The sequence below is a fragment of the Sciurus carolinensis genome, chromosome 6 (genome assembly GCF_902686445.1).
Source record: "Sciurus carolinensis chromosome 6, mSciCar1.2, whole genome shotgun sequence".
In the NCBI taxonomy this organism is placed as follows: domain Eukaryota; kingdom Metazoa; phylum Chordata; class Mammalia; order Rodentia; family Sciuridae; genus Sciurus; species Sciurus carolinensis.
In genome coordinates this window covers 126,137,009-126,161,822 of record NC_062218.1, presented here as the reverse complement: position 1 = coordinate 126,161,822, position 24,814 = coordinate 126,137,009, and the positions used below count along the sequence as shown (strand labels likewise).

General features: G+C 38.5%; 1 protein-coding gene across 1 annotated transcript in view; it reads right to left on the bottom strand.

Annotated features, from left to right (window-relative positions):
* Mcc (MCC regulator of WNT signaling pathway) overlaps window positions 1-24,814 on the bottom strand; it is a 463,169-nt gene that overhangs the window by 296,067 nt on the left and 142,288 nt on the right. The window contains exon 3 of the mRNA XM_047556679.1: window positions 6,633-6,844. Within this exon, the coding sequence (XP_047412635.1) occupies window positions 6,633-6,844 (212 nt within the window). The remainder of the gene's footprint in view (window positions 1-6,632; window positions 6,845-24,814) is intronic.

Sequence of the window (24,814 nt, the reverse complement as noted above, 5' to 3'; positions counted from 1 at the left end):
AAGTGATATAACAATGAATGTTGCATCAAATAAAGTTAACTATATTAATAATTATGATCAGATAGCAGATTAGCATGATAATAGACACAGTTCTAATTCAACTTACAATCCCTAGATCTTATTAACAGCTTAAAGGAAAAAAAGAAAAAGCTGCTTGGAGTTTCTGACTGTTGGGTATACAGAATAGCAAATCTTGCTATATGCCTTTGCTTTGTTTTTGTTCTGCTGAGGGTCAAACTCAGGGCCTCATGCATGCTAGCTAAGCACTATGTAGGTTTTTAGATGTGTGTAATTTTATTTGCACAACTTGTGACTATCTTTTTTTCTTCTTTAAAGATATAAATTACTTTTGCATAAATAAATAAATAAACAAACCATTAGGCAAAAACTATGTCTTCGAATGGGCAAAGTTAGGGTCAAACTGACTAAAGGGAAGAAAGGCAACCTTGAGCAGCACAGCAAGACATCACTATCTTCATCTGCATAGAAATGAGGCCCACTGTACCTGTCTGTGCTTATGAATGTCATTGTAGTCATCATTGAAACATTAGGGGGAAACATGTAACAGGATACTTTCCCACAGAGGGCTGGGATATGAGAGAACTAATAGCACAAAGCCCAATGTCTTGGTCTCTACAGAGCCAAGTTCTATTACAAAATCAGTAAATCATTAGGAAGTGGCAATTCAAGGTTTTGAAATTTCTAGATTGTGTCTTAGCTCTTTTCTCAAAAAAAAAAAAAAAAAAAAAATCCAATATTTATTTGCACTGTCCCTTTCCCTGAAAACCTAAAAAGTGACCAGCAAGCCCTATACTGGAAACTTCTTGTTCTTTGACACTGGACAATGTCCAGAAGAAGTTGCTCATGGAATAACCAGCCTTGCTCTGACCACAAGGCCAGGACATATCCTCTAGGTGAAAGGTTTCAACATGGCAACCCTGAATTTGGTGACTCTGCAATGATTATACATCTTAAAATTACAGAAGGAAAAATAAAAAAATTCCCTATATGAAAAGCAATTCAGGGATACATAAAAAATATTGGGCTGTGAATGTAGCTCAGTGGTAGAGTGTTTGCCTAGCATGCATGAGACCCTGGGTTTGGTTCCTGATAACACACACACACACACACACACACACACACACACACAAAGTGAAAACCATGTAAATTAAGGGAAGATGGGGAGACAAATGATAATTTAATTTTCATCAATTCTTTTGTATTGGTTCAGGTATTTTATATCCTGTGCATAGTTTCTTTGACAGTATAATTTTAATTAACATCAATTTATTAATAAAATGATAACACCAATAATACCTTAACAAGTAACATGGATGAAAGAATCTATCTAGAATTTGATATTTTGCTCTGGAATTTTTCAGTTTTAATATCTAAAAAATAAAGACCAGTTATGTTTATGCTTTAAAGTACTTAAATATATCACTATTCAAAATTCATAACATTACAATTTATACTTGCACTTTTCTCTGGTAACATAAATCTTTGGAAAGAAAATCCATCAGAGAACAGGCAGCACATTTTTCCCATTGTAGCCCCTCTTTACCAAACTTCTACAGTATCTCATGTTGTTTTGCTGATAGCACACTGAATAGAGCTCGGATTAGACTGGCAATTTCACTCTTGCTCTGTGGTGGGTTGGTACTAAGTCAATTCAGTTAAGTTGGAGCCATGTTTCCTGAGTTCTCTTTGCATATGGTTCTGTGTGGCCATGAGAGACATTCTATGGGAAATACAGAGGGTAGAAGTGAAGAAGTCATAGTTCTCATCCTCTGAAAATTGGTATAGGACACTGTTCTATGCTGCTATGGCAGAATGCCTGAGATTTGGTAATTTATGAAGAGCACACACTTATCAACTTAAAATTCTAGAGTCTGGGAAGTCCAACAAGGTGGTGGCATGTGGCAAGGGCCTTCTCAATGCATCATCACATGGCAGAAAGTGGAAGGGCAAAGAGAGGGTGAGGGTGGTGGGCATACTTCCCTTTTCATAGTGGCAATATTCTAATAACTTCTTAAAGGTTCCACCTCTTAGAACTGTTACATGACAATTCAATTTCAACATGAGTTTTGGAGGGGACAAACATTCGAGCCATAGCAGGTACCAAGCACAGTGGCAATATGAACACACTGCTGCTAACCTACTGCTTAACAAGTTGATGTACCAGGCTCCAGCTCCCACCAGATTTCCTCCTTCAATTTCTTGGAGTCCTAGGCCAGGTGTTTGTGCCATTCCTCTTGCAGGTCACCCACAGCAGGTTGGTTGTGTTAAGAGACAGAAGTGGGTTCTGTGGCTGGGGATATATCTCAGTTGGTAGGGTGCTTGCATCCCATGCACAAGGCCTTGGGTTCAATCCCCGGCATCACACACACACACACACACACACACACACACACACAAAGAAGTGGGTTCTGTTTTTTTCTTGCTTTCCAGTTTTTATTCTTAATGGCTAATCTGATGAATTTATAGTAACTTCAAGCTCAACACTTGATGCAGAATCAGTAACTTGCATAGACTGCACCACAGCTCCCACATTTGTGTAAGGTCTAGCTCCTACAATAAATCCCTTAATCTAAATCACAAATAGACATCCTGCTACCCAGATAAAATCATGGCTGCTACAGGCCTCTATTCACAACCCCAACTTGTTGCCTTTTTATTTTGAACAGTATGTGAAGTTCCGAAGTTGTGGTATATCCTGTCTTAAGTAGGAGAAGACAGTCTTCTGGTGGGCAGAGAAAAGGAAGGGATGCTGATAAAGGCAAAAGGTTGTATAGGAAGCCCCCAGAAGCTTCTCAATGCTAACAAGGCCTGTGCTAGTTATTGGTTTGGTGTCTCTCATCTCCAATCCACCTCTGTTGGGTTTTGCAATACTAGAGTTGAACTCTTGGTCAATAGAGGGCGCTAGAGGGACACGGGAGGAAGAAGGGAATTCCCGCCTTGACTGTTGCTCTTCTCTGCTTGCACCCGTGGTGAGTGGAAGCCAGCAGCACGGGACATCCACAGGCCTCACTCCTAGTAAGTTTTAGTGGCATCATCTGGGGGACTTCTCGGTGGATTTTGCCACCATTTGAGCAGGCACCCCAGTGAATTCTTCTGGCAGTTCTGCGGACACCTTCTTAGTGACTCTGGATGAGTTCTGCAGATGCCCCACTGGATGGCATCCCGGCAGTTGGACTGATGCTCTAGGGGCTTGGTTTCCTGCTTGCCAGCCCTGGCCTGGAGCATCTTAAGGGAACTCCTCTGCCACCATTGGGCACAGCCATTTCCCTCTGAAGAGTCTGGATCAGCCCTGTGTGAACCGTGAGCCCTCTTCCAAGTCTGTTCTGTCCTTGGGCTCTCTGCTTCAACCTTAGAGGGAGGGGCTGCTCTTTCTGTGTGCTATTCCTTTATTCATTAAAAAGCTTTCTTTATCCCTTAGTAGGTAACCCTCTGCTCTAGTTAACAATTCTTTATTCTAAACTGTTCCTGTGTGAATTGCTGTGTGCATTGTTTCCTAACTGGACACTGATAAATGCCTTTTACTCTTAATAGTTTTTCCTTTTTTTTTTTTTTTTTTTAACAGAACTTAATTTTATTAGTTCAGGACTTTGTCTTAGAAGGAACATAAATTACTTTTAATGTGATTTTATTTAAAAAAGGAACTGCTCAAGTGTGCAGCTGAAAGAGGCTCTGCTTTCTTTGGCCACATGTCAGGGGTATTTTTCAAATTGGGCTCCATAGACCCCTGTGAGCAGACCCTGAGTCAACAGTGACTGGAACAAATCACCCAAACACAACAGGGAACACAATGATTACTATTTATCACTTGTCTGATAGAAAGACTCCAAAGTTATGTCACAAATGGTAAAGATACAGGAAGTGATGAAGAATTGGGGCCTGGACACTCTACCACAGGGCCCAATGACATTATTAAGGTTTTTGAATTCAAATGGTATTAAATGTTTTAAAACATTTTTCCACTCAGTAGAAAAAGCACTGTTACAGGACTTTGGTGCCTGTATTTGCATTTATGATCCAGTTCTCATCAAGGGATCCTCGTAAGTGAGCATACACAGCTTTATTTATTTACCTGTTCATTTCTGGTGCCAATTGTTTGTAGAATTAAAGCTTTTTTTTTTTTTTTTTCTTTTAACTTATCCAGTGTGTCACCACTGATGGCATGTCATACTGCAAGCACACCAGCTGCAGATGCATGGTGCAAGGCTGTCCCTAGGGCACTGGTCCTGTATAGGTAGGTGCTTGACAGTTCAGTAAGTGTTTTTCCAGCCTGCCCCTGCAGGGCCACCTTGGCACCATCCTTGCAGTTCTAAAGCATAACCAACAGTACATGGAGAGGGTGTATGGGTCAGGGGCACCTGAGAACTCTGTGCCTTTACTTACTGGAATAGCCAACCTAGAGAAGCTGGTTGTGGGAAACCCAGGGGCTGAGCTGACCTCTGACCAGGACAGGGAGGAGAACAGAAATCCATGGAGAGGCTGAGAACCACACAGTCACACAGAGGTAGGAAACTGAAAACTCCCATAGTTTTCAACAGTGGGTTTGCTGCAGAAAACTGGTGGGTCATGAACCCCAAACCCTTCAGAGCAGGCCACCAGATATTGATCAATATATAACACTGATTTTTGCTGTAACCTGTATTGTGATAGCAATGCCTATCTTTTAAAAAGTCTCAGCTGATGTAGTACAGAAGGAGGTTCTACTTACTGCTTATTATCTGTAACAGGAATGGCCTATGTCCACTTCATGTCAGATGGCATATTTACCAATAGTTGCCTAGTCTACTGAACATATGGGAGGTGAGGAGAATAGTTACTCTTTTACTCAAACTGCAAGATTGTTCTTGAAGGTTGGCCAAGTGATGAACAATATGATAACTGGATGTGTTGACAGATTTGGGGAGATGGAATCATGCCCTGGTAGTGATTCTGTGCGTACTTTTAATATATTTTCTATTTTATAATAGTTTAGATTTACAGAAAAGTTACAAAGATATGACAGAGTGTCCTCATATATTCCACAACCAGTTTCCCCTATTTATTAACACCATATAGTATACTATTTATACTATATTATATATATACTATATACTGTGTATATATAGTATACTATACTTGTCACAATTAATGAAAGAATATTCTATTATATTGTTATATTATATTGTTATATTATTATGATATTATATTACTTATCAACTAAATCTGCACTTTATTCAGGTTTCCTTAGTTAGTTAGTTAGTTAGTTTCTCTTTTTTTGGTATTGAGTATTGAACCCAAGGGCACTTTTACCATCAAGTTATATCCCAAGCTCTTTTTAATTTTTAATTTTGAGACAGGGTCTCGCTAATCTTTTTCTGATCTGGGATCCCACTGAGGGCCATTTCTTCTTAGGCTGTTCTTAGCTGGAATTTCTGTTCTCAGACTTTCCTGGTTTTTGATAATCTTAACAGTTTGAGGAATACTGACTAGTTCAGCATTTTGTCGAATATCATTTAATTGGGATCTGTCTGATCGTTGTGTTTTAATTATTGCTGGAGTATGTAGTATTGTTAGTTCCTTCAAATATCTCGCTAAAAACATCTGAATTAGAGAATACGTCTCATATTTGTTTGTAAACCTCTAGTCTACATCAAAGCAGACCATAATACATATAAATCAAGGTTGTGGAGATGCTTATTCCACCATTCAAACTTGAATTTCAAAAAGCCAGGTAGGCTTTGACCTTCCCACATTGATTGGATTTGTAAACTGCCTGTCACCTAAAATGACCCAGGCCATCAGCCACCTCCCTTTGTTCCCCAGCTGGGACTTAAAAGAATGCAATAGCTCTTTACCCAAAGGTCACTGTAGTAATGACTCATCATCTCAGGAGAAAATGGAAGGCTAAGGGGCTGGAGAAGAAGTAGCTCAGCAACAGAGTTCATCCTCAGCATGTGTGAGGCCCCAGGTTCTATCCCCATTCCCCAGCACCAAAGGAGGTTAAAAAAAAAGAAAGAAAGAAAAGGAAAAGATCAAAGTAAACATAATGAAATTCTAATTTGTCCTACTGTTTTCAACAAAAAATATTTTTAAAAATATAAGTAGAAATAATAATCACACTTTCAATGAAATATTTTCTTGTTTTTCAAGTGAGTGAAACCCAAGTTAGGGAACAGAAAGATGTATGTATTTTTATTAGTGATGACTGTTACCATAAAAGTAGTCTAGTTATTGAAAAGCTGCTATAGATATTCTAGTAATTAAGCCTGTACAAGTTCCAGACCTAATCAAAACACCTTTCAGGAGTCAATTTTGATCTTTTGTCTATTTATTTTATCCTTTGTGGAAATAGGGATTAAACTCAGGACCTCACACATGCTACACAAGCACTCTACCCCTGAGCTATATATCCCCAGCCCCTAATTTGGTCTTAATGATGAGATTGAAGTTCCTAAGTCCTTAAGTGCTGGCAACTTTGGAGTACTTAACATTACTGGCAATGCTGGAAATGGTACAGGGTTTAGCTCAATAAAAAAGACAATACTCACTATGTGCCCTGGAGCTCAAAATTAAAATATTTGTATTGGAATACAGACAGGCCTAAAGACATGTTCTATGAACCAAAACACACTCACCGTGTTGGCCAGCTCGAGATAGTTTCCTCCTACAGAGTTGCCAAAATGAGGGGACTGTGTCAACGGTTTGTGGAGAGCAGCCTGCTGATGCAAAGAGCTTCTGCTGTACTCGAGCAGCTTCTGTAGGGCCGACTGACTCTGCAAGTCTGGGCTCTGGAGGTCCCTGGCACCAGAATCATATTCCCAGCTCTCCCTGGCTGCTGATAAGGCACCTAGGTCCAGGAGAAGCAGGGAAAATAAAAAGACATTTCCTTCATTAGCCTGTGGGTGGCCAGTAGGCAATGATTTGGAACCTTCTAACTTTTCCATGTGCCAGCATCTCAGAACACATGTGGTGCCCAGGCTGCCTGCTAAGCACTTTCCCTTTCAATTCAGCACATGGGGAGCCTGGAGATAAAAGCAATTTTAGGCAAAGCATTCAGAAATAACTACCCAATGAATATGTGCCCCCAAAACAGAAATGCTTAGCAAAAAAGGACTGGAGAGCCAAGTAAAAGGAATCCAGACCCGAGCCACATCTGTCTGTAATTTACACAGGGTTGCTGTGTTAACCTTAGCACCAGCAATTCTTTTTCTTTCGAAGAGGAAGCGAGTGAGAGGACAGAAAGCTAAGACATGGCACTTCATCATGACTTTCTAATGTCAATGTACTCATACCTGGAGGAAGCTCCAGGAAGCTAGACTGTATTTTCCAGTTAAGTATAAACATACAGCTGAATTCTGGTCAATAGAAAGTGAACAAAAGCGGTAAGCATCACTTCCAGACCTTGCTTATAACCCCACGGGCAGATTCCCCATGCCCTTAGCCTTCTAGCTTGGATCAGTTCAGAGGGCACCCTTGGAAGCCATGTGGTACAGATGGTGGAGCCACGGGGTGGAAGATGCCTGGATCCCTGAATCATCTGCTCATCCCAAGTACTCTCTTTTGATTTTATGTGATTGGGAAAGAAACTTTAATTGTGTTTGAGACACCATATATTTTTGGTTTTGGTTAGAGCGTCTAAGTATTACCTTAACAATTACAGCAGATTAAAACCTGATAAAAGGTACTAATATCTGTAATTCATTGGGAAAGTAAAATGAAAAAGTAGACCTAGAGGAGGATTGTCCAACCAGCCCACCTGGAGAGGGTGGGGAATGGTCATGGAAGGCTTCCTGGAGGAGAAAGCCTAATGCTTCAGCTGTCACCCTGGCTAGAAAAATTAGATTTGAAAAGCCTGCTTTCTTTGCTGTTTACTGCTGAACAGAAGTCTCTGGTAGGTACATCTGGAGGGTTTTTTGTTTGTTTGTTTATTTGTTTGTTTGTTTTTGGTACCGGGGATTGGACCTAGGGGCACTCTATCGCTGAGTTACATCCCCAGCCCTTTTTATTTTTTTACTTTGAGGGAGTATCTTGCTAAAATTGCTTAGGGTCTTGCTAAGTTGCTGAGGCTGGCTTTGAACTTGGGATCCTCCTGCCTCAGTCTCCCAAGTTGCTAGGATTATATGCTCATGCTGCTACTCCCGGCTGCATCTGGAGTGTCTTGTTGGTAGACCCTGGGCCATGTGCCTTTGTCTTAGCTACAAGGAAGGTTAGAAAATTGTGTTTTCTGGTTCCTGTTTTGGGGAGATAGATTCTGTAAGGTGAATCATTTCCTAAACAGAAGAAGGATGTTCTTCATAAGATCTGGGCAGCCAAAAAACATAACAAAGGTCTACATAGGCACAGTACTATGTGGGGGACACAGAAGTAAGCATGATAAATTGTAATCCCTGCCCATGGAATTTTCATTCTGGTGGGTCTTTACTACATGACTTTTAATGACAAAAAAGGGCTTCAAAGTGATTCAATTTGTGTTATGAAATGAGCGTATACACAGATCACTCTATAATGTACTTGGGTATAATTACAGCAAAATATGTGTTGTGTACAGTGGGTTCTGATATGAATGTCCAATCCCCTCTTATTGAGTACTGGTGAATTTACTCAATGTGATCAGGAAAAATATCTTCAGGTGGTTTCCCCTACTGTTCTATCTCCGCTTATCTTCTGTCAGTCCAACCCAACACTTTTCCATACAGTGCTATGTGGCTGGAATATATCAGCTACTTCATATCAAAGCAAATGATTCTATTACTATGTTTGCAGGTGCTTGAAGTTTATTTTAATGCAAAGTCTATCAACCTGTATTACAAGGGAGGTTTTGCTTTTCTTATGCATAGACTGCAAACTGCCTTTCCTCTTTCTCCTGCTCTTTTGAATGCTTGTTATCTGCCTAATAGACTCAGGTTCATTGTTATGGCCCCAGTAACATGTGGCAGGAAGACAGAGGTCAGAGTTGAAAAGTGGATCTTCTACATTGGATTGAATCTCAGGGCTTTTCATCTCACATGTACACAAATAGACATAACCCTGGACCTTGCTTCTTATGTTCAACATAGTATACCCAGCCCAGTGCACATGGCCTGTGACATATCAAGTATTTAATAAATAATTATTGAATGGGTTCCTGAATTACCCAGGGTTATAGTGCCCCAGGGTCTCATTTTGTTAACCTGGAAAAGCAACATGAAAATTACTTTTTAAAAAATAAAAATAAATTGTACATTGTTAGATAAACAGGAGCCTCATTTTCAAATAAAATGCAATGCTTTGGGGATAAAACAGTCAAAGGAAGCTTCATTTGAAATTTATTATGCCATATTAATAGATCCAAACCCAGTTTCTGGCAGAATCATATAATCAGGTTAGCCAAGCTCCATATTAATCAGCAAGATCAAAGGCCTTCCTATTATTACCATAACAATTTCTGCTGAAGTGATGCTGAAGAGCTCAGATTTTTTGCAAAGGAGTGAATCAAACATAATACAGCCACATAAATGGGACATGAAAAGGGAAATATGTTTTTAAAAAAATACAGTTGATTATTCTCAGTTCTTTTCTTCATTTTTCCCCTTTGTGATACTGGGGATAGAACCCAGAGCCGTGCACATGCTAGGCAAGTGCTCTACCACTGAACCATATCCCCAGTCCTTTTTATTTTATTTTGAGACAGGGTCTTACTAAATTGCCCAGTCTGGCCTCAAACTTGTTATTCTCCTGCCTCAGCACAGACAAAAGTCTGTACAGTAAGGAGTTTCCACCTCTGGTGAAAGAATTGGTTCTATGACTTTTCTGAAGTTCAAAGTATTTCCTAATTTTTCCCTGCAACAGCCCAGGGCAGGGTCAGCGGGAGAGAGAGAACTTGTGAACTCACTCTTTCAAATCTCACTCTAACTAAATATGTGGTGACAGGAAGAAGGGGCTGCTTTATCCTTGCTAAATTTGTATTTGTATACTAACATGAATGTTTTGTCATTAATATTCAAGTTATTCTCCTTCAGAAGAAACTTTGTAAAGACACCATTAGGTTACAATTCCCTAAGTTCTGCCTAATATATATATATATTTTTTATGAGAATGGTAAATAAAAAAATATTGAATGAGACAATTTGATTTGGGTTTTGTTTGAGATCTCTGCACATCAGGTCAATGGTCTCACGAAATGTCTTATAACATAGCCCTTCATTTAAAAACGTGTTCATTAGTCTGACGTGGTGCACATCTATAACCGTGCAACTCAGGAGGCTGGGGCAGGAGGATCACAAGTTCAAAGCCACCTTCAGCAACTTAGCCAGGCCCTGTGTCAAAATAAAATAAAAAGGGTTGGGGATGAGCTCAGTGGGAGACCACCCCTGGGTTCAATCCCCACTACAAAACAAACAACCCAAAACCCAAATAAAAGCCCATTCTCCCTCAGAAGCCTGTTCTCTTTTTCTTTACATGGACACCACTGCCATCTCGGTGACCCTCTCTCACAAGGCTCCAGCCGGGGCAGTCTTCTTTCAGACCCTCATGACATGTACTCCCAAGGCCCAGGACTTTCACAAGCTCTTTTGATGCTCCGGTTGCTAGTCCCTACCTTATTTGCCTGGCTCAGTTCTCAGAATTCCTGAGTTCCTAAACAAATGACAAAATTGTTGTTAGGAGGCTCCAGTGCTCTGTCCACTTCATTCCTGAAGCAGGAGGGCCTGGGGTCACCTCCATGGTGGCTTTGGCTTTAGGGTCTCCTAGCATGAGTCCCAGCTGTGCCCTTAGCAACTATGTGATCTTGGACAAGCCAGTGATGAGAAGGATAATCGTGTTTATCACAAAGGATGGTTGTGAAAAATGAAAGTAAATAAAGATAACGAAGTTTAAACATCTATCTATATGATCACGCAATACTTCTCCATGTGAAGATCTCTTTTGTTTTTTTGCAGACTTACAAAAAATAGTAACCAAACATAATGGGCCCTACAGATATCGATAATCGTTTAAACCATTATAGGATGGAAACCTGTTAAAGGCTCCTAAAATATTCTCTTTTGCCTAGAGAGTCAGCCCTGGGATTCTAACACTGAGCAGCCTACAAATGGTTAGAGTCACTCTAGCTGTCTATACTGGTCACTTGGCAAAATACATGAGTCGCTTTAGCCACGGTCTGTCTCTCTTTCTCCCTTCTTTTCCTTTCTTCCTTTCCCACCCCACCCCTTTCTTTCAAAGATATCACTTGACATAGATCTATATATAGAACTGTTTTCTACAAAAACTAATGAGGACAAGTATAGAATTCTTTAGTCATTTTCCCCCTTAGGAATGGTATAAAGAAAACTAACAACTGTCACTTTCAAGCACTAATTCCTTTGTAGGCATGCCACTATTCCTTTGTCCACTGGGAGTTAATATCTGCAGTTTGACTATAATTCTGTTGGTTAGGACAAGTTAGATTATGCTGCACTAGCAAAAAACCCCTACTCACCATTCCACCCCAGAGTTCAATAACTTGAAGAAGAAAAAAAAAAAAAAAGGTTATTTCCCCTGCATACTACCATCTACCATCTGAGAGTCAGCAGGGGTCTCTGTCCACAGTAGTCCCTCTGGGCCATTAGTTGCTCTCCAGCAGGAAGAGAATGTTCTGGAGGGTATTTTACTAGCAAATGAATGTTCTTGCATCCAAGTGGCTCACATGGTTCACAGTTCACTGGCCAGATAGTCAAAGGGACCAAATCAACCCTGAGGGGACACAGATCATGCAGTCTTATCTCATGGTGAATGTAAGAATGATGGGTCAGAGTTTAATATTGGTTAGACTTTCATCTGATAACATCTGAAGTTTCCTTTTATTTTTTATTTTTATTTTTGCAATGCTGGGGATTGAACCAAGGGCTTCTTACATCCAGGCAAGCACTCCACTGCTGAGTTGCCCTTCTTGCCCTTCTTTTCTTTTTCAAATAACTATTGCACTATGACCAACCATATGCCTTGTATATTATCACTGCTCAATATCCAGATTTAATTGTCAGACATTATCCTTGGCTTGTTAAAACAAGAATGTGGCAACAGCACTTTGTTCATTCATAGAAAAATATTTAGGAAAAAAAGAATCATCTTTTCTATCTGAGTACAATATTCTTATTGATAAATTCTCTATATGTGTACATACATGCATACATGCATAATATATTATATATATGTATGTATTTATTCCAGCTTTTATATTGATAACTTTAGAAGGAAATACTATATATATCAGTGAGTTTGCATCACTAAGATGAAATACCTGAGACAGTTAACTTATAAAGATAAAGGGTTCTTTAGCTCACAGGAGATTCACAGGCACAGTGCCTGCATTGGTTTCATTCTGGTAAGGGTCCTCTCTCTTGGCATGTTGGAGATGTGCAAATGTTGGATATGGTAGCATTTCCATTGCCAGACAAAGAGAGAGAAAGACAGAGAGAGAGAGAAAGAGAGAGAGAGAGAGAGAGAGAGAGAGAGAGAGAGAGAGAGAGAGAGAGAGAGAGACACACACACACACTAGGGTCCCACCATCCCCTCCAAGGGCATGCCTGCTTTGGCCCATGATCCTCCTTTTAGGCCACATCTTTCAAAGGTTCTACCACCTTCCAATACTGCCACCCTGTGGATGAAGGCTTCAATCACAATGGACCCTTGAGGATACTCAAATTACATTGAAACCATAGAATTATGTGAAAAAAAATAGTGAAAGTGTAAGAAAAAAAAAACCCTTATTTGCATTTTGCCTGTATTTTGACAAAGAATTAGATAAAAAAACGGGAATAACTGGGGAATAAAGTTAACTGGGGAATAACAAATTATGGTATGTGCATGTATGAATATATCACAATATGTTCCAATTATATATATATATAAAGCACCAGTTAAAAATAAATAAATAATAGAAGGAAGACAGATAGATTAAAGGAAGGAGATCAAGGAGGGAGGAGGAAAGGGAAGGGATTAGTATTATGAATTGAAATGGAGAAAACTATATTTATGAATATGAATATATGTCAAAATGATTCTATTATGAATAAATACAGTACAGAGGGGGAGGGGGTTAGAGAGAGAGACAGAGAAGGAGAAAGAGAGAGAGAGAGAGAGAGAGAGATGCTGACTGACTACATCTTAGTTAAAGCATCAGAGAAAGACCAGGTGGGTTGATCAAAGAAAGCACAACTGAGATGAACCAACAGGAACTCTTTATCACAGGCCAGAGGAGCCTTCTTCAGGTTTGGGAATTTTCTATCTATCACCATTATGTCTATTATATTTTAAACTGAAATTTAACCTCTCTCCTATCTTGCTATTTCATACGTTATCTCCTACAGAGCTAAAACAACTTGTCTAACAGAGAAATAATAAACAGGCAGTGCTCACTTGTGCCAGTGTTATCTTCTTTTTCCTTTTTTTGTTCTTAAAGTCATCCCAAGGAGGAGATAAGCACTCTATTAGTCTGCTCAGGTTGCCGTAACAAAATGCTATGCATAGCCTGGGTGAGTAAGCTTCATGGTATCTCTTCTTGTTGGGGCACTAATCCCATGATGAGGGCCCCACACTCATGACCTCATCTAAATTATCTCCCAAAGGTCCCCTCTCCAAATATTATCACACTGGGGTTAAGGCTTCAGCAAAAGAATCTGGAGGGAAACAAACATTCAATCTCCAATGACCACTGAGCAGGTGCTTTCTAGGCCAGTAAGGAAACCAAGCATATGGTGTCCCTATGAGTATGAAAGTCCAAAGCACTCCCTGGGCCCAGAGGTCTCTGTGTGCATAAAAGTAAAGGAAGCCATCACATCTGCAACTGCAACTCCTTCAGGGCTCTCTGAAGTTAGAGGTGAGGTATATTCTTCACAAACACAAAAATCAGAAAATGTAATCTTTAATGTTAGAAGGTAGTAGAGCACAAATTCTAAATATTATACTTATCAAAAAAACCACAGGGCTGGGCATGGTGGCACACACCTGTAACCTAGCAACTCTGGAGGCTGAGGTAGGAGGAATGCAAGTTCAAAGCCCAACTTCAGCAATTTAGCCAAGGCTTAAGCAATTTAGCCAGATGCTGTCTCAAAATAAAAAATAAAAAAGGGTTGGGGATGTAGCTCCATGGCTGAGTGCCCCCTGGGTTCAATCCATGGTTACAAAAAACAAAACAAAGCAACAAAAATTATCAGGCTAGGGATATAGCTCACTGGTAGAGCACATGCTTAGCATTCATAGGGCCCTCCTGGGTTCAATCCGCAGCATGGGGGGCAGGGCGGGGGGAGGAGAGAAGAAAAGAAAAGGGAAAAAAGAAAAACAAGTAGCAATTCGACATGTTTATAAAACAGATCACTGAGAAAACTCTCTCTCAGAGAGAAGGCTGGAACAGAAAATCTGCCAAGCACTGAGATCCTTGCCCAGCTAGGTACTTGGCAGCAACAGGCTAGTACTTTAATCTCATCTTCAAAGTGCCACCCAGGTTGGGCTCCAAGACCTGCAATTACTGTGCTTATTCACCAAAGGCATTATGCTACTTTCCCAGCAGGCTTTCTTGAGAACAAAGTGAGCTGAAGTCTTTGGAGTACCTAACACACACCTTAAAGACAGTTAACGGCAATTGTGATAACTAACATCTTTCAAGGGCCATTACACTAGGTGCTGAACAACATTTTAAATATATTGTCTTATTTGGTCCTATCAATAATCTATGGATAGCTACACTTATTTTCTCAGTTTTAGAAGAGGATATTTTCTTTCTTTCATCTGAATTGTGTAGACATTGCTCTTTTGCATAGAATAATGGGTAAGAGCTGGGGTTTTGTAGTCACATTGTTGTGGGTCAAACCAAAGTCACCATGAACAGTTATGTGCCCTCAAGAAAGGTATTTAATCTAACTCTTGGTCTCTTCATCTTTAAAATGGGGATAATAACATGTATTTTATAGGTCTGTTGTGAGAATTGCATAGAATTAAAATATGTAGAGCACATAAGAATTCATGTGGCAAACTGATAACAAATGTTAGCCATTATGTGGTCACATATGTCACATATATTTGGAATCCATCTGAGACAACAGGGAGCAAATATATGGGAGAACTGTAGCAGCTTAGAAGCAGAGGAGTCATTGCTTTTGGGTGCTTTGGCTACCTCAGCTGCCCCTGTTCTCTGCCCCCGGTTTGTCCTTTCCATCCTTCATTTGAGTTCTGGGGCCTCTACCACCACACAGAGTGCTGAGGGAATCCTAAGGGTTTATATTATTATCATGATATCATCTGTGTTTAGCAGCCATTTACCTTTCAGTTATGTGCATTGTGCAGACAATGTTCCCTAGTTTATTATCCTCAGAGGCAAGAGCAAACCCTCCTTTCCAAACACCAGAAGCAACTACTTTTCTGGATTCAGAACTCCCACACCAACAGAAAAGAAGTGCATGAGAACTTGAACAAATTGGTTGCCAGGTATCAGCCTTCCCTGTCAGCAGCACATTTACTATTTCTAGGTAACACTGACATCAACAGAAGCAGCAGTAAATTGTTTCATCCACAACAGAATCATGATAGGAGTCTTTAGTCATTTGTTAATGTCAATGTTTGGTACCAAAGCCTGGAGCCTGATTCCCACGAGGGCCACAGGCCTCCTTGGCCACAAATTACATTGCAAACACAGGCCAGTTGTTTTAAAATCTGTGCCTGTGGTCACAAGGAGACTGGGGCAGGGAAGGAGAGATAAATACAGCCTATCTAACCTTCTCCTGGGAGAAAGCAAAAAACGAAAAGCAATTTAAAATCACATGTTCTACTAAGGGGAGGTAAATAACATTACCTCTCAGGTGATGAAAATCAGGTCTTTGCCCTTTGGCTGCCTTCAGGAAGTGAGCTTATTAGTGTCCTTTTCAGAATATATATATATATATATATATATATATATATATATATATATATTTCATACATATAAATATTTCACATGCATCCTATCTAAAGACAATGTCCTGAATTTCAATGTAATATTAGAAATAGAGTGGAAGATGTATTTGGAAATGCAATTCTCTCTCCCCATTTCCCTGCCACCCCCCAAGACTGTTAATAGGTGATGAGAAAGAAAGAAATGAGGAAGTGCAGTTTTCGTACTGAAGTGTGCTTATCACACCAGCACCACGGGTGGATATTTTTTAATGTCCTGCTGTGCACAAGCAAGTTCAACAAACCTTGATGTGCTACAGCCCAGGCTTGAGAATGCTTAATGGGAGATATTTTAGAACTAAAGGAGCAGCTGGAATAAACAGACTTTCAAATTCTCCTCCAGCTACAACTCCTATTGTTCTCTTCTCCACCAAATTTAATATGAAAGGCAAAGTGTCTGCCCTTTGGCAGTTAATAATTCAGTTATGAAAGCACAGCTGAGGCAAGCATCTTTAACCTTTTTAAAAAAACAATTAAAAATAATATTTGGTAGCTTATTCTCTTGGCTTATCTAAACTAGATATATGAAGGAGATAAGCAAGAGGTGTTGATTCAGGCTAAAGAATTCAAAGGAGAGTTCAGGGAAAGAGTGTTAGAGGGAAGAGGCTTAAGCACAAGTACGTTAATTAAATTTCAGTTGAACTCAACAGAAGGTTTGGTCACCAAGTCCCCTGAGACTGGCTTGAGAGTGGGGGATAACATCCATGGTGTGCATGCATTTAAGATTTCTGTTTTGTTTTGTTTTGTCTCGTGGTTAAAAAGCAGGTAGTGTGTTTTGGATCAATTGAGCTTTCTCCTTAAAAAGCATATTAATGAGCTATGAACTCATTTAACTGATGATCTTCAGGCTGAGAATGGGATGTTACTTCTTGGCTAAAAAACAGTGTAATCCAAAAGGAAAATGCCAGGGAGGAAAATACACAAATAGGAATCTGAAAAATGATTCTGATTACTTAGCAAAATAGAAATGTGTTATCCTTTACTTCCCCAAAGTAGGTTTTTTTTTTTTTTTTTTCATTTAAGTTTTCTTAATGTGGTGGATCACATTTATTTTCTTTTTTAAAAATGCTGTTATTGGTGCATTATACTCATAGCATTGGGCTGATTTGGTCACAGTCATACAAGCATGGAATATGATTTGCTCCACTTCAGCCCCCACTGGTCCCTTTTCTCTACTCCACTGCTTTTCCTTCTATTTATTTATAGTTTTTTTTTTTTTTTCTAAATTAGTGCTTTAAAGATTATATAAAGGTGAAATCCACTATGGTGTGTATATAAATACATGGCATAATTTAGTCATTTTCATTCTCTAATGTTAACCCACCTTACATTCCAGAGACAACCCAATGTCATCAAAATACATATAATCTTGTTTATATATTACTGATCTTGGTTCACTAGTATTTAGTTCAGGATTTTCACATGTCGGTTCAAAAGTAAAATTGGCCTATAATTTTTCTTTCTCATACTGTCCTTGTCAAGTTCTGGTGCTAAGGTTCTGTGGAGTCTGTATGAAACTGGAAATATTTGTGTGAAAGTTAGGTAGCCCTCATCAGTTAAGCTGTCTGGGCTTGGGGTTCTATTTATGGAAACATTTTTAAAAATTTGTTTTAATTTCATTCATAATTATAGAACTATTCAAATGTTATATTCCTTAATAAATCAGTTTTAGTAATACATTTTTCTGGAAAATTGCTTATTCTATAAAAAGCTGTTCATAAATATTTCCTTTCTGTTCACAAATCGTAGCATTTGTAGCAAAGTCTTCTTTTCTGAAATTGGTTGTAATAGACCCTGATATAGTCACCTAGCCTGCCAACAACAGTGTCCCTTGTTAGATGACATGGTCTGGACCCAGTCACTACGTGTTAGCAGAGGCCCCAGATGTCTTACCCTGCTGTGGAAGTACCATACTTAGATAGTACATGACCTTCAGCCAGCCCAGTGTGTACCCAACCAGCAAGCCCAGACACTTCCAATCAGCAGCACCCAGGGGTTTTGCATTCCTAATATGGGACGGACACAATTTGTGATCCTTTCTTTTCTTCCCACAACTTCCATCTGGAGAACTTTCCATGCTTTGTTTGTTTGCCTGATTGGCAGTAAAAACTTTTTCACTTGGCAGTCAATCCTGACCTCTAATGACCTTCTTAATTTTTTTTCCTCTTTAATAATTATTTGTACCAGCAATGGTGGCATACACCTGTAGTCCCGGCTACTTGACAGATTGTGTCAAGATGATGACTTGAGGGCTGGGGTTGTGGCTCAGTGATAGAGTGCTTGCTTATTAGCACCTGTGAGGCACTGGGTTCCATCCTCAGCACCACATAAAATTAAATAAAATAAAGGTTTTGTGTCCATCCACAACTAAAAAAAGAAAAAGATGATTCCTTGAGTCCAGGAGTTTGAGGACTCCTTGGACAAAGAGTGAAATGCTGTCTCTCAAAAAAAAAAAAAAAAAAAAATCAAATATCGCCACCCCCCCCCAAAAAAAGTTATTTGTGCCTTCTCTTTTTTTTCACTTTACGCTTCTTACCATGAAGTTATCAAGTTTGTAAATCTTTATGGGGCTGGAGATGTAGCTCAGTTGGAGAGAACTTGCATAGCAAAGGAGAGCCCTGGGTTCAAGTTCCTGTACCATGCACAGACATACAAAGAACTGTCTTTGGCTTTATTTGTAACTTATATTTTATACTCACTTTTAAGATTAATTTTTTGTTCTTTATTATATCCCTTTCTTCTATTTTATTGTATTTAATTTGGTGTTCTCTTTATAAATTCCTGGAATGAATACTCACTCAACTTAGCCTTTGATTCTTTTGTTTTCTAACATCAATATAAAAGCCATAAAGTTTCCTTTAAGGGGCTGGGGAGATAGCTCAGCTGGTAGAGTGCTTGTCTTGCAAGCACAAGGCCCTGAGTTTGATCCCCAGTATGGCAAAAAAAAAAAAAAAAGAGTTTAAGTACTGCTTGAGTTGCATTTTCAATTGATATGTTCATAATCACTCAATTCAAATTAGCTTTGAATTTTCATAGCTTCATCTTTGAACCATGGGCTGTTTAAGAGTATATTTGTGATGGTGAATTTTAGGTGTCAACTTCACTGATTTAAGGGATACCCAGACAGCTGGTAAGGTATCATTTCCGTGTATGTCCCTAAGGGTGTTTCCAGAAAAGAGTGGCATGTGAATTAGTAGACTAAGGAAGATCTGCCCTTACCCAATGCAGGCAGGGCTAATACAATCAGTTTAGAGCTTAGTAAGAACAAAAAGTTCAAAATACTTTGAATTCTTTCTCTTTTCTGAAGCTGGGACATCCACTTTTTCCTGCTTTTGGACATCAGAATGCCAGGTTCTCAGACCTTTGGATTTGCACCAATAATTCACTGGTTCTCAGGGCTTCGGACTGAGACTGAGCAATGCCATGCTCTTCCCTGTTTTGTCAGCTTGTCCATAGCATACCATAGAACTTCTAACTATAAATTTTAAATTGTTGCACCTTTATGGTGAATTTAATCCTTCACCATTCTGAAATTAGTTTAGCATAAGAATGCTTTCATGAATTAAAAATTATATATGTATATATATGCATATATATCAATTTCATAAACCATTTATACATATGTGTGTGTGTGTTGTGTGTGTGTGTGCAGTGTGTGGTTTTATTCCCTGTATCTGACACAGAGCTCCTGAGAACCAAGAGTGGAATGTTTGGAATTTTATGGGAGATAGCAGTGCTTTTCTTAGGCTCACGAGCTGCATCAAGGAAGGGGGGGAAAGAGAGAGCTTCTACTCATATTTTTCTTTCCTTTCCCTCTGGAATCTAATTATGTTATACTAAATTCTCCTGACTCTAGTCTCTCTTTCATATTTTACATCTCTTCTTCCTAAACAATATCTTCTAAACCTCTCTTCCAGTTCACTGATTCTCTCTTCATCTCTAATTTGTTAGTTTTCACTGGATCTTTATTTCAATCATAACATTTTTCATTCCTGGATGTTCATTTGGTTCTTTTTCAAATTTGTCTGGTCCTTTTAGTTTTCTATTTCTAGCTTAGATTTTCTTTCTGAAGACAGTAAATATAATGACATTATATTCTGTGTCTGATAGTTCTTCCAGTATGTGAAATCTTGGTATGTTTATTTATTTATTTATTTATTGTTAATTTTTGCTCATGATGTGTAGTTTCCTTATATACTTAGTAACAACAGACACTGAATATTCCCTGGGAAACTATTTGTAGGTCCTCTTTTAGAACTGCTTTGCTCATTTCTAAGGCAATTTCCCTACAGTACTCTAAAGGTATTCCAAGCATGTGGGGTGTTATACTTCTTCTGTTCAACCTTACAGAATACATACTCCTATAGGATATTCACTTTTTTTTTTTAAAGTCATATCTTATTAGGTTCCCTACCTGAGAAATCCTGGGATTTGGTCTTGTTTTCCCACGGCCCACAAGTTCGTGTAATCCAAAGGTAAGAGTTACTAGGTTCAGACACCAATCTTAAGGTAAAAGTGGCTTGATGTTTCTCAGGTTTTCTTGTTCACTTAGATTTTAGAAAACATTTACTATTCTGCTAGATATTCAGCACGTTAAAGGAGGAGTTTTATTTTATTTTATTTTTAAGGAGGAGTTTTAAAATAATTTATTTCAAAAAGATAAATATTTTAAAAATATGTTTATTTCAGTTTTTTATATTGAAATTTTTTTTTTTTAAAATAGCTGGTATGGGCTGGGGTTGTGGTTCAGCAGTAGAGTGTTTGCCTAGCACATGTGAGGCACTGGGTTTGATCCTCAGAACCACATAAAAAAATAAGTAAATAAAATGAAGGTACTGTGTCCATCTACAACTAAAAAAAATTGAAAAAAATATTACTTGACATGGAAATCAATATTTGTTATTTAAGTTATAACTATATAAATTATGATCATAAGATGATATATTCATATTTAGGACATGATTATTTTCCTTCTCTTGAACAATCCCTTCCTCTCCAGGGGTTCCTTTTTTTTTTTTTTTTTTTCCACTTGTTTAGTTTTCTATGTATTGGGAGTTAAATCTCAAATTCTTAGTCAGATATGTAAATCTCTCAATAATTTAGTCTGAAAAATTTCTCCTGGCAATTTTTTCTAACTTCTTTGGTCTGAGTTGATTCCAATGACCATTATGCTGCACATTTCATCTGTCTTCATTCTTTTTCACATTTTTAAGATTTAAGTCTTTTGAGTTTAAGGTCCTTTTTTGGAAGCCAAGCAGTTTTTTAAGAAATGAGGTGTGAGAAATAAGTATTTTGAGACTCCATATACATACAAGCATTTAGATTCTATCCTTACACTTCATTAATAATTTGGATTATTAATTTGGATTACTTCTGGATTAGGAAGTTTTCTTCAGTTTCCAGGATACTGCTTATTGGTCATGTGTTGTTTCCCTCTCAAGATTTGAAGAACCTTTTCCTTGTCTCCAGTGTTAGGAAACCACAGTGATGTGTGATATGGGTTCACTTTAGTCTTTTTGTGGGGTACTTAGTAGGCATCCTCTACCCAGAAGAATTTCCTTCCTGTTGGAGGAAACTATTATGCACCATGTTATTGTTGATTTCTTTCCCTCTTTTGTTTGCTCACTCTTCCTAGACTGCCTACACCAGCCCTCTAATTTTTCCTAATATTCCTTCCTTCGTTCTATTTCTTCACCCTTTTGCTTCTCTTCCTAGAAGACATTCTTATCTCCATTTCCCATTTGTTCTGCTGAGGTCATCACTCATTCTATCCTTTTCCTGGTGTTTTAAAAATCAATCCTCTATCCTGCTCTTTTTCTCATGGATATGATATTTTCTTCTATTTTTCATAGTAAATTAATGAGATGTTTTGAGTGTTCTTTCTGCCTGTAGAGTCTTGGTTCCCTTTTTAAAAATTTTTTATTTATTTATTTTTTTTGGTTATACATAACGTAGAATGTATTTTGACATATCATACATACATAGACTATGACTTCTCATTTTTGTGGTTGTACCTGATGAGGAGTTATATTAGTAGTGTATTCACATATGAACATAGGAAAGTTCTATTCTATTCATTCTACTGTCTTTCTCATTCCCATCCCCACTCCCTTCCCCTGACTCTCCCCATCCAATCCAGTGAACTTCCACTCCCCTCCCCACATTGTGAGTCAGCATCCACATATCAAACATTTGGTCTTTTATTTTTGGGATTGGTTTATTTCACTTAGCATGATAGTCTCCAGTTCCATCCATTTACCAGCAAATGTCATAATTTCATTCTTCTTTATGAGTAATATTCCATTGTGTATATATACCATATTTTCTTTATCCATTTATCTATTGAAGGGCACCTAGGTTGGTTCCATAGTTTAGCTATTGTGACTTGAGCTGCTATAAACATTGATGTAGCTGTGTGACTATAGCATGCTGATTTTAAGTCCTTAGGGAATATGCCAAGGAATGGGATAACTGGGTCAAATGGTAGTTCCACTCAAAGGTTTCTGAGGAATCTCCATACTACTTTCCTTAATGGTTGTACCAATTTGCAGCAATGTGTGAGTGTACCTTTTTCCCTACATCCTCACCAATATTTATTGTTGCTTGTATTCTTGATAACTACCATTCTGACTGGAGTGAGATGAAATCTTAGAATAATTTTCATTTGCATTTCTCTACTTGCTAGTGATGTTGAACATTTTTTCATATATTTGTTGATCAGTTGTATTTCTTCTTTTGTGAAGTGTCTGTTCAATACCTTTGTCCATTTATTTATTGATTGGGTTATTTGTTTTTTATGTTGTTAAGTTTTTTTGTGTTCTTTATATACCCTGGAGATTCATGCTCTATCTGAGGTGCAGGTGGCAAAGATTTTCTCCCATTCCATAGCTCTCTCTTCACCTTCTTGATTGTTTTCTTTGCTGAGGAGAAGCTTTTTAGTTTGATACCATCCCATTTATTGATTTTTGATCTTCTTGTGCTTGGAGTCTTGTTGAGGAATTTGATTCCTAAGCCAACATGACAGAGAGTTGAGCTTACTTCTTCTTCTAGTAAGCGTAGGGTCTGTGGCCTAATGCCTAGATCCTTGATCCACTTTGTGTTGAGTTTTGCGCATGGTGAGAGACAGGGGTTTAATTTCATTTTGCTACATATGGATTTCCAGTTTTCCCAGCACCATTTGTTGAAGAGGCCATCTTTTTTCCATTGTATGTTTTTGGCACCTTTGTCTAGTATGAGCTAACTGTGTTTATGTGGGTTTGTCTCTTGTCTTCTACTCTGTACCACTGGTCTGCGTGTCTGTTTTCAGTTCCCTTTCAGTTACCTCTTCTACTTGTTTAGTTTCTTTCATTTCAGAGAAATTCCTCATGCGTCTGGCCCTCTTTGGTTGTTTGCTCCTGGGTCCACGTACTCTATTCTGGCTCTAAGGTCTTAGTTCACCCTTCTTAAATGATAGAATACTATTGGGCCCAATAGGATTAAACTATCTCATGAGATAAATAGGAACTTTTTACACAAAAGTGAACAGAAAAAAAGTGCTTTCCATAAGCTCTCTCTCCCTCTTCTTTCCCTAAGTTTCTTTCACAACTCTAACTCTCCTTCACTCTACCTTTCATGTCTTTCAGGATCTTTCCCTTGTATTTTTGGTCCCAAAGGCACAGACAGAGGTTTAGTTAGAAAAGTAGGTATAAATTCAAGGGAGAATGGGAGAAAATCTTTGCTACCTGCAAAGAGACAACCTTAAGAGACAGTCCCTTTGAGTTAAAGCAAGGAATACATATTCCAGAGAGCATGTGGGCTATCTCAGGAGGAGAGAGGACCTCTCCCTCATTTCTTTCCCACATTAGAGTCAGTTCAAGTATGAATGACTAATAAAGCTCAATATATTCTCTGGTATTTGATTTAAAAATGAGGACAGAAGTATTACTTGGAAATAAATCAAAGGAATAAACTCTAAGGATATAACTTGGTCAATATAGAAAATAGACAACTTCCTTAATAAAAATAAACTTTTTAAAAATTTCTCTTACATGTTAGGCAAGCACTCTACCACTGAGCCCTATTTTATTTTATTTCTTTATTTAGAGATAGGATCTCACTAAATTTCCCAGGCTGGCCTTGAACTTGAGATCCTCCTTCCTCAGCCTTCTGAACAGGTGAGATTATAGGCATGTGTCTCTGCACCCAGCTAATTAAAAAAAAAAAAAAAAAAAAAAAAACCTTATCCTACAAGATTGGCAATGGGGTGAGAAGCTCCACAATGCACAAGGTAGCAAGACCCCATAATCCTAACTGTATCTTGTATCATTCACTCTTCCCCTTTAGGATTTTCTTATTATTATTCTGTCAACCATTCCTTGGCCATGAGGAGGAAGAATTATTGCTCTTTTGACAAGATGGCCCAAGAATGGATGCCTTTTTCCTTAATACCCCCAACAGAGCAAAATGATGGCATTCATAAAAAGGTCTTATTATGTCTAAAGAGAAATTAACATAGATATTGTCATGAAACCAGATAATTAGGCACATCGGAAATGATTGACTGTTTTTAGGTACTAACCCCATCCTATCCTCATTCCCAGTTCCCAGCATTCAGGAACACAAAACTAGACAGTCTGATTCCTCTTATTCTAAAAGCAAGTAGCCATCTCCTACTCTGCTGACTTACAATCTTTCTTCTGCCAGAAACAGCAGACTGGTAGACTATGCACTCGATCTAATCCACAGGCATGTTTTGTCAGCTCTGCTTTAGTTAAAAATAAATTTCTCCTCTACATTGTTCTTGTCAGGTCTTTTAGTCATGTGATGAAAAAGCCACCTAAAACGTGCATGGATATACATACACAGAGTTTAGAATTGTGGCTCCCATTCCTACAGGGTG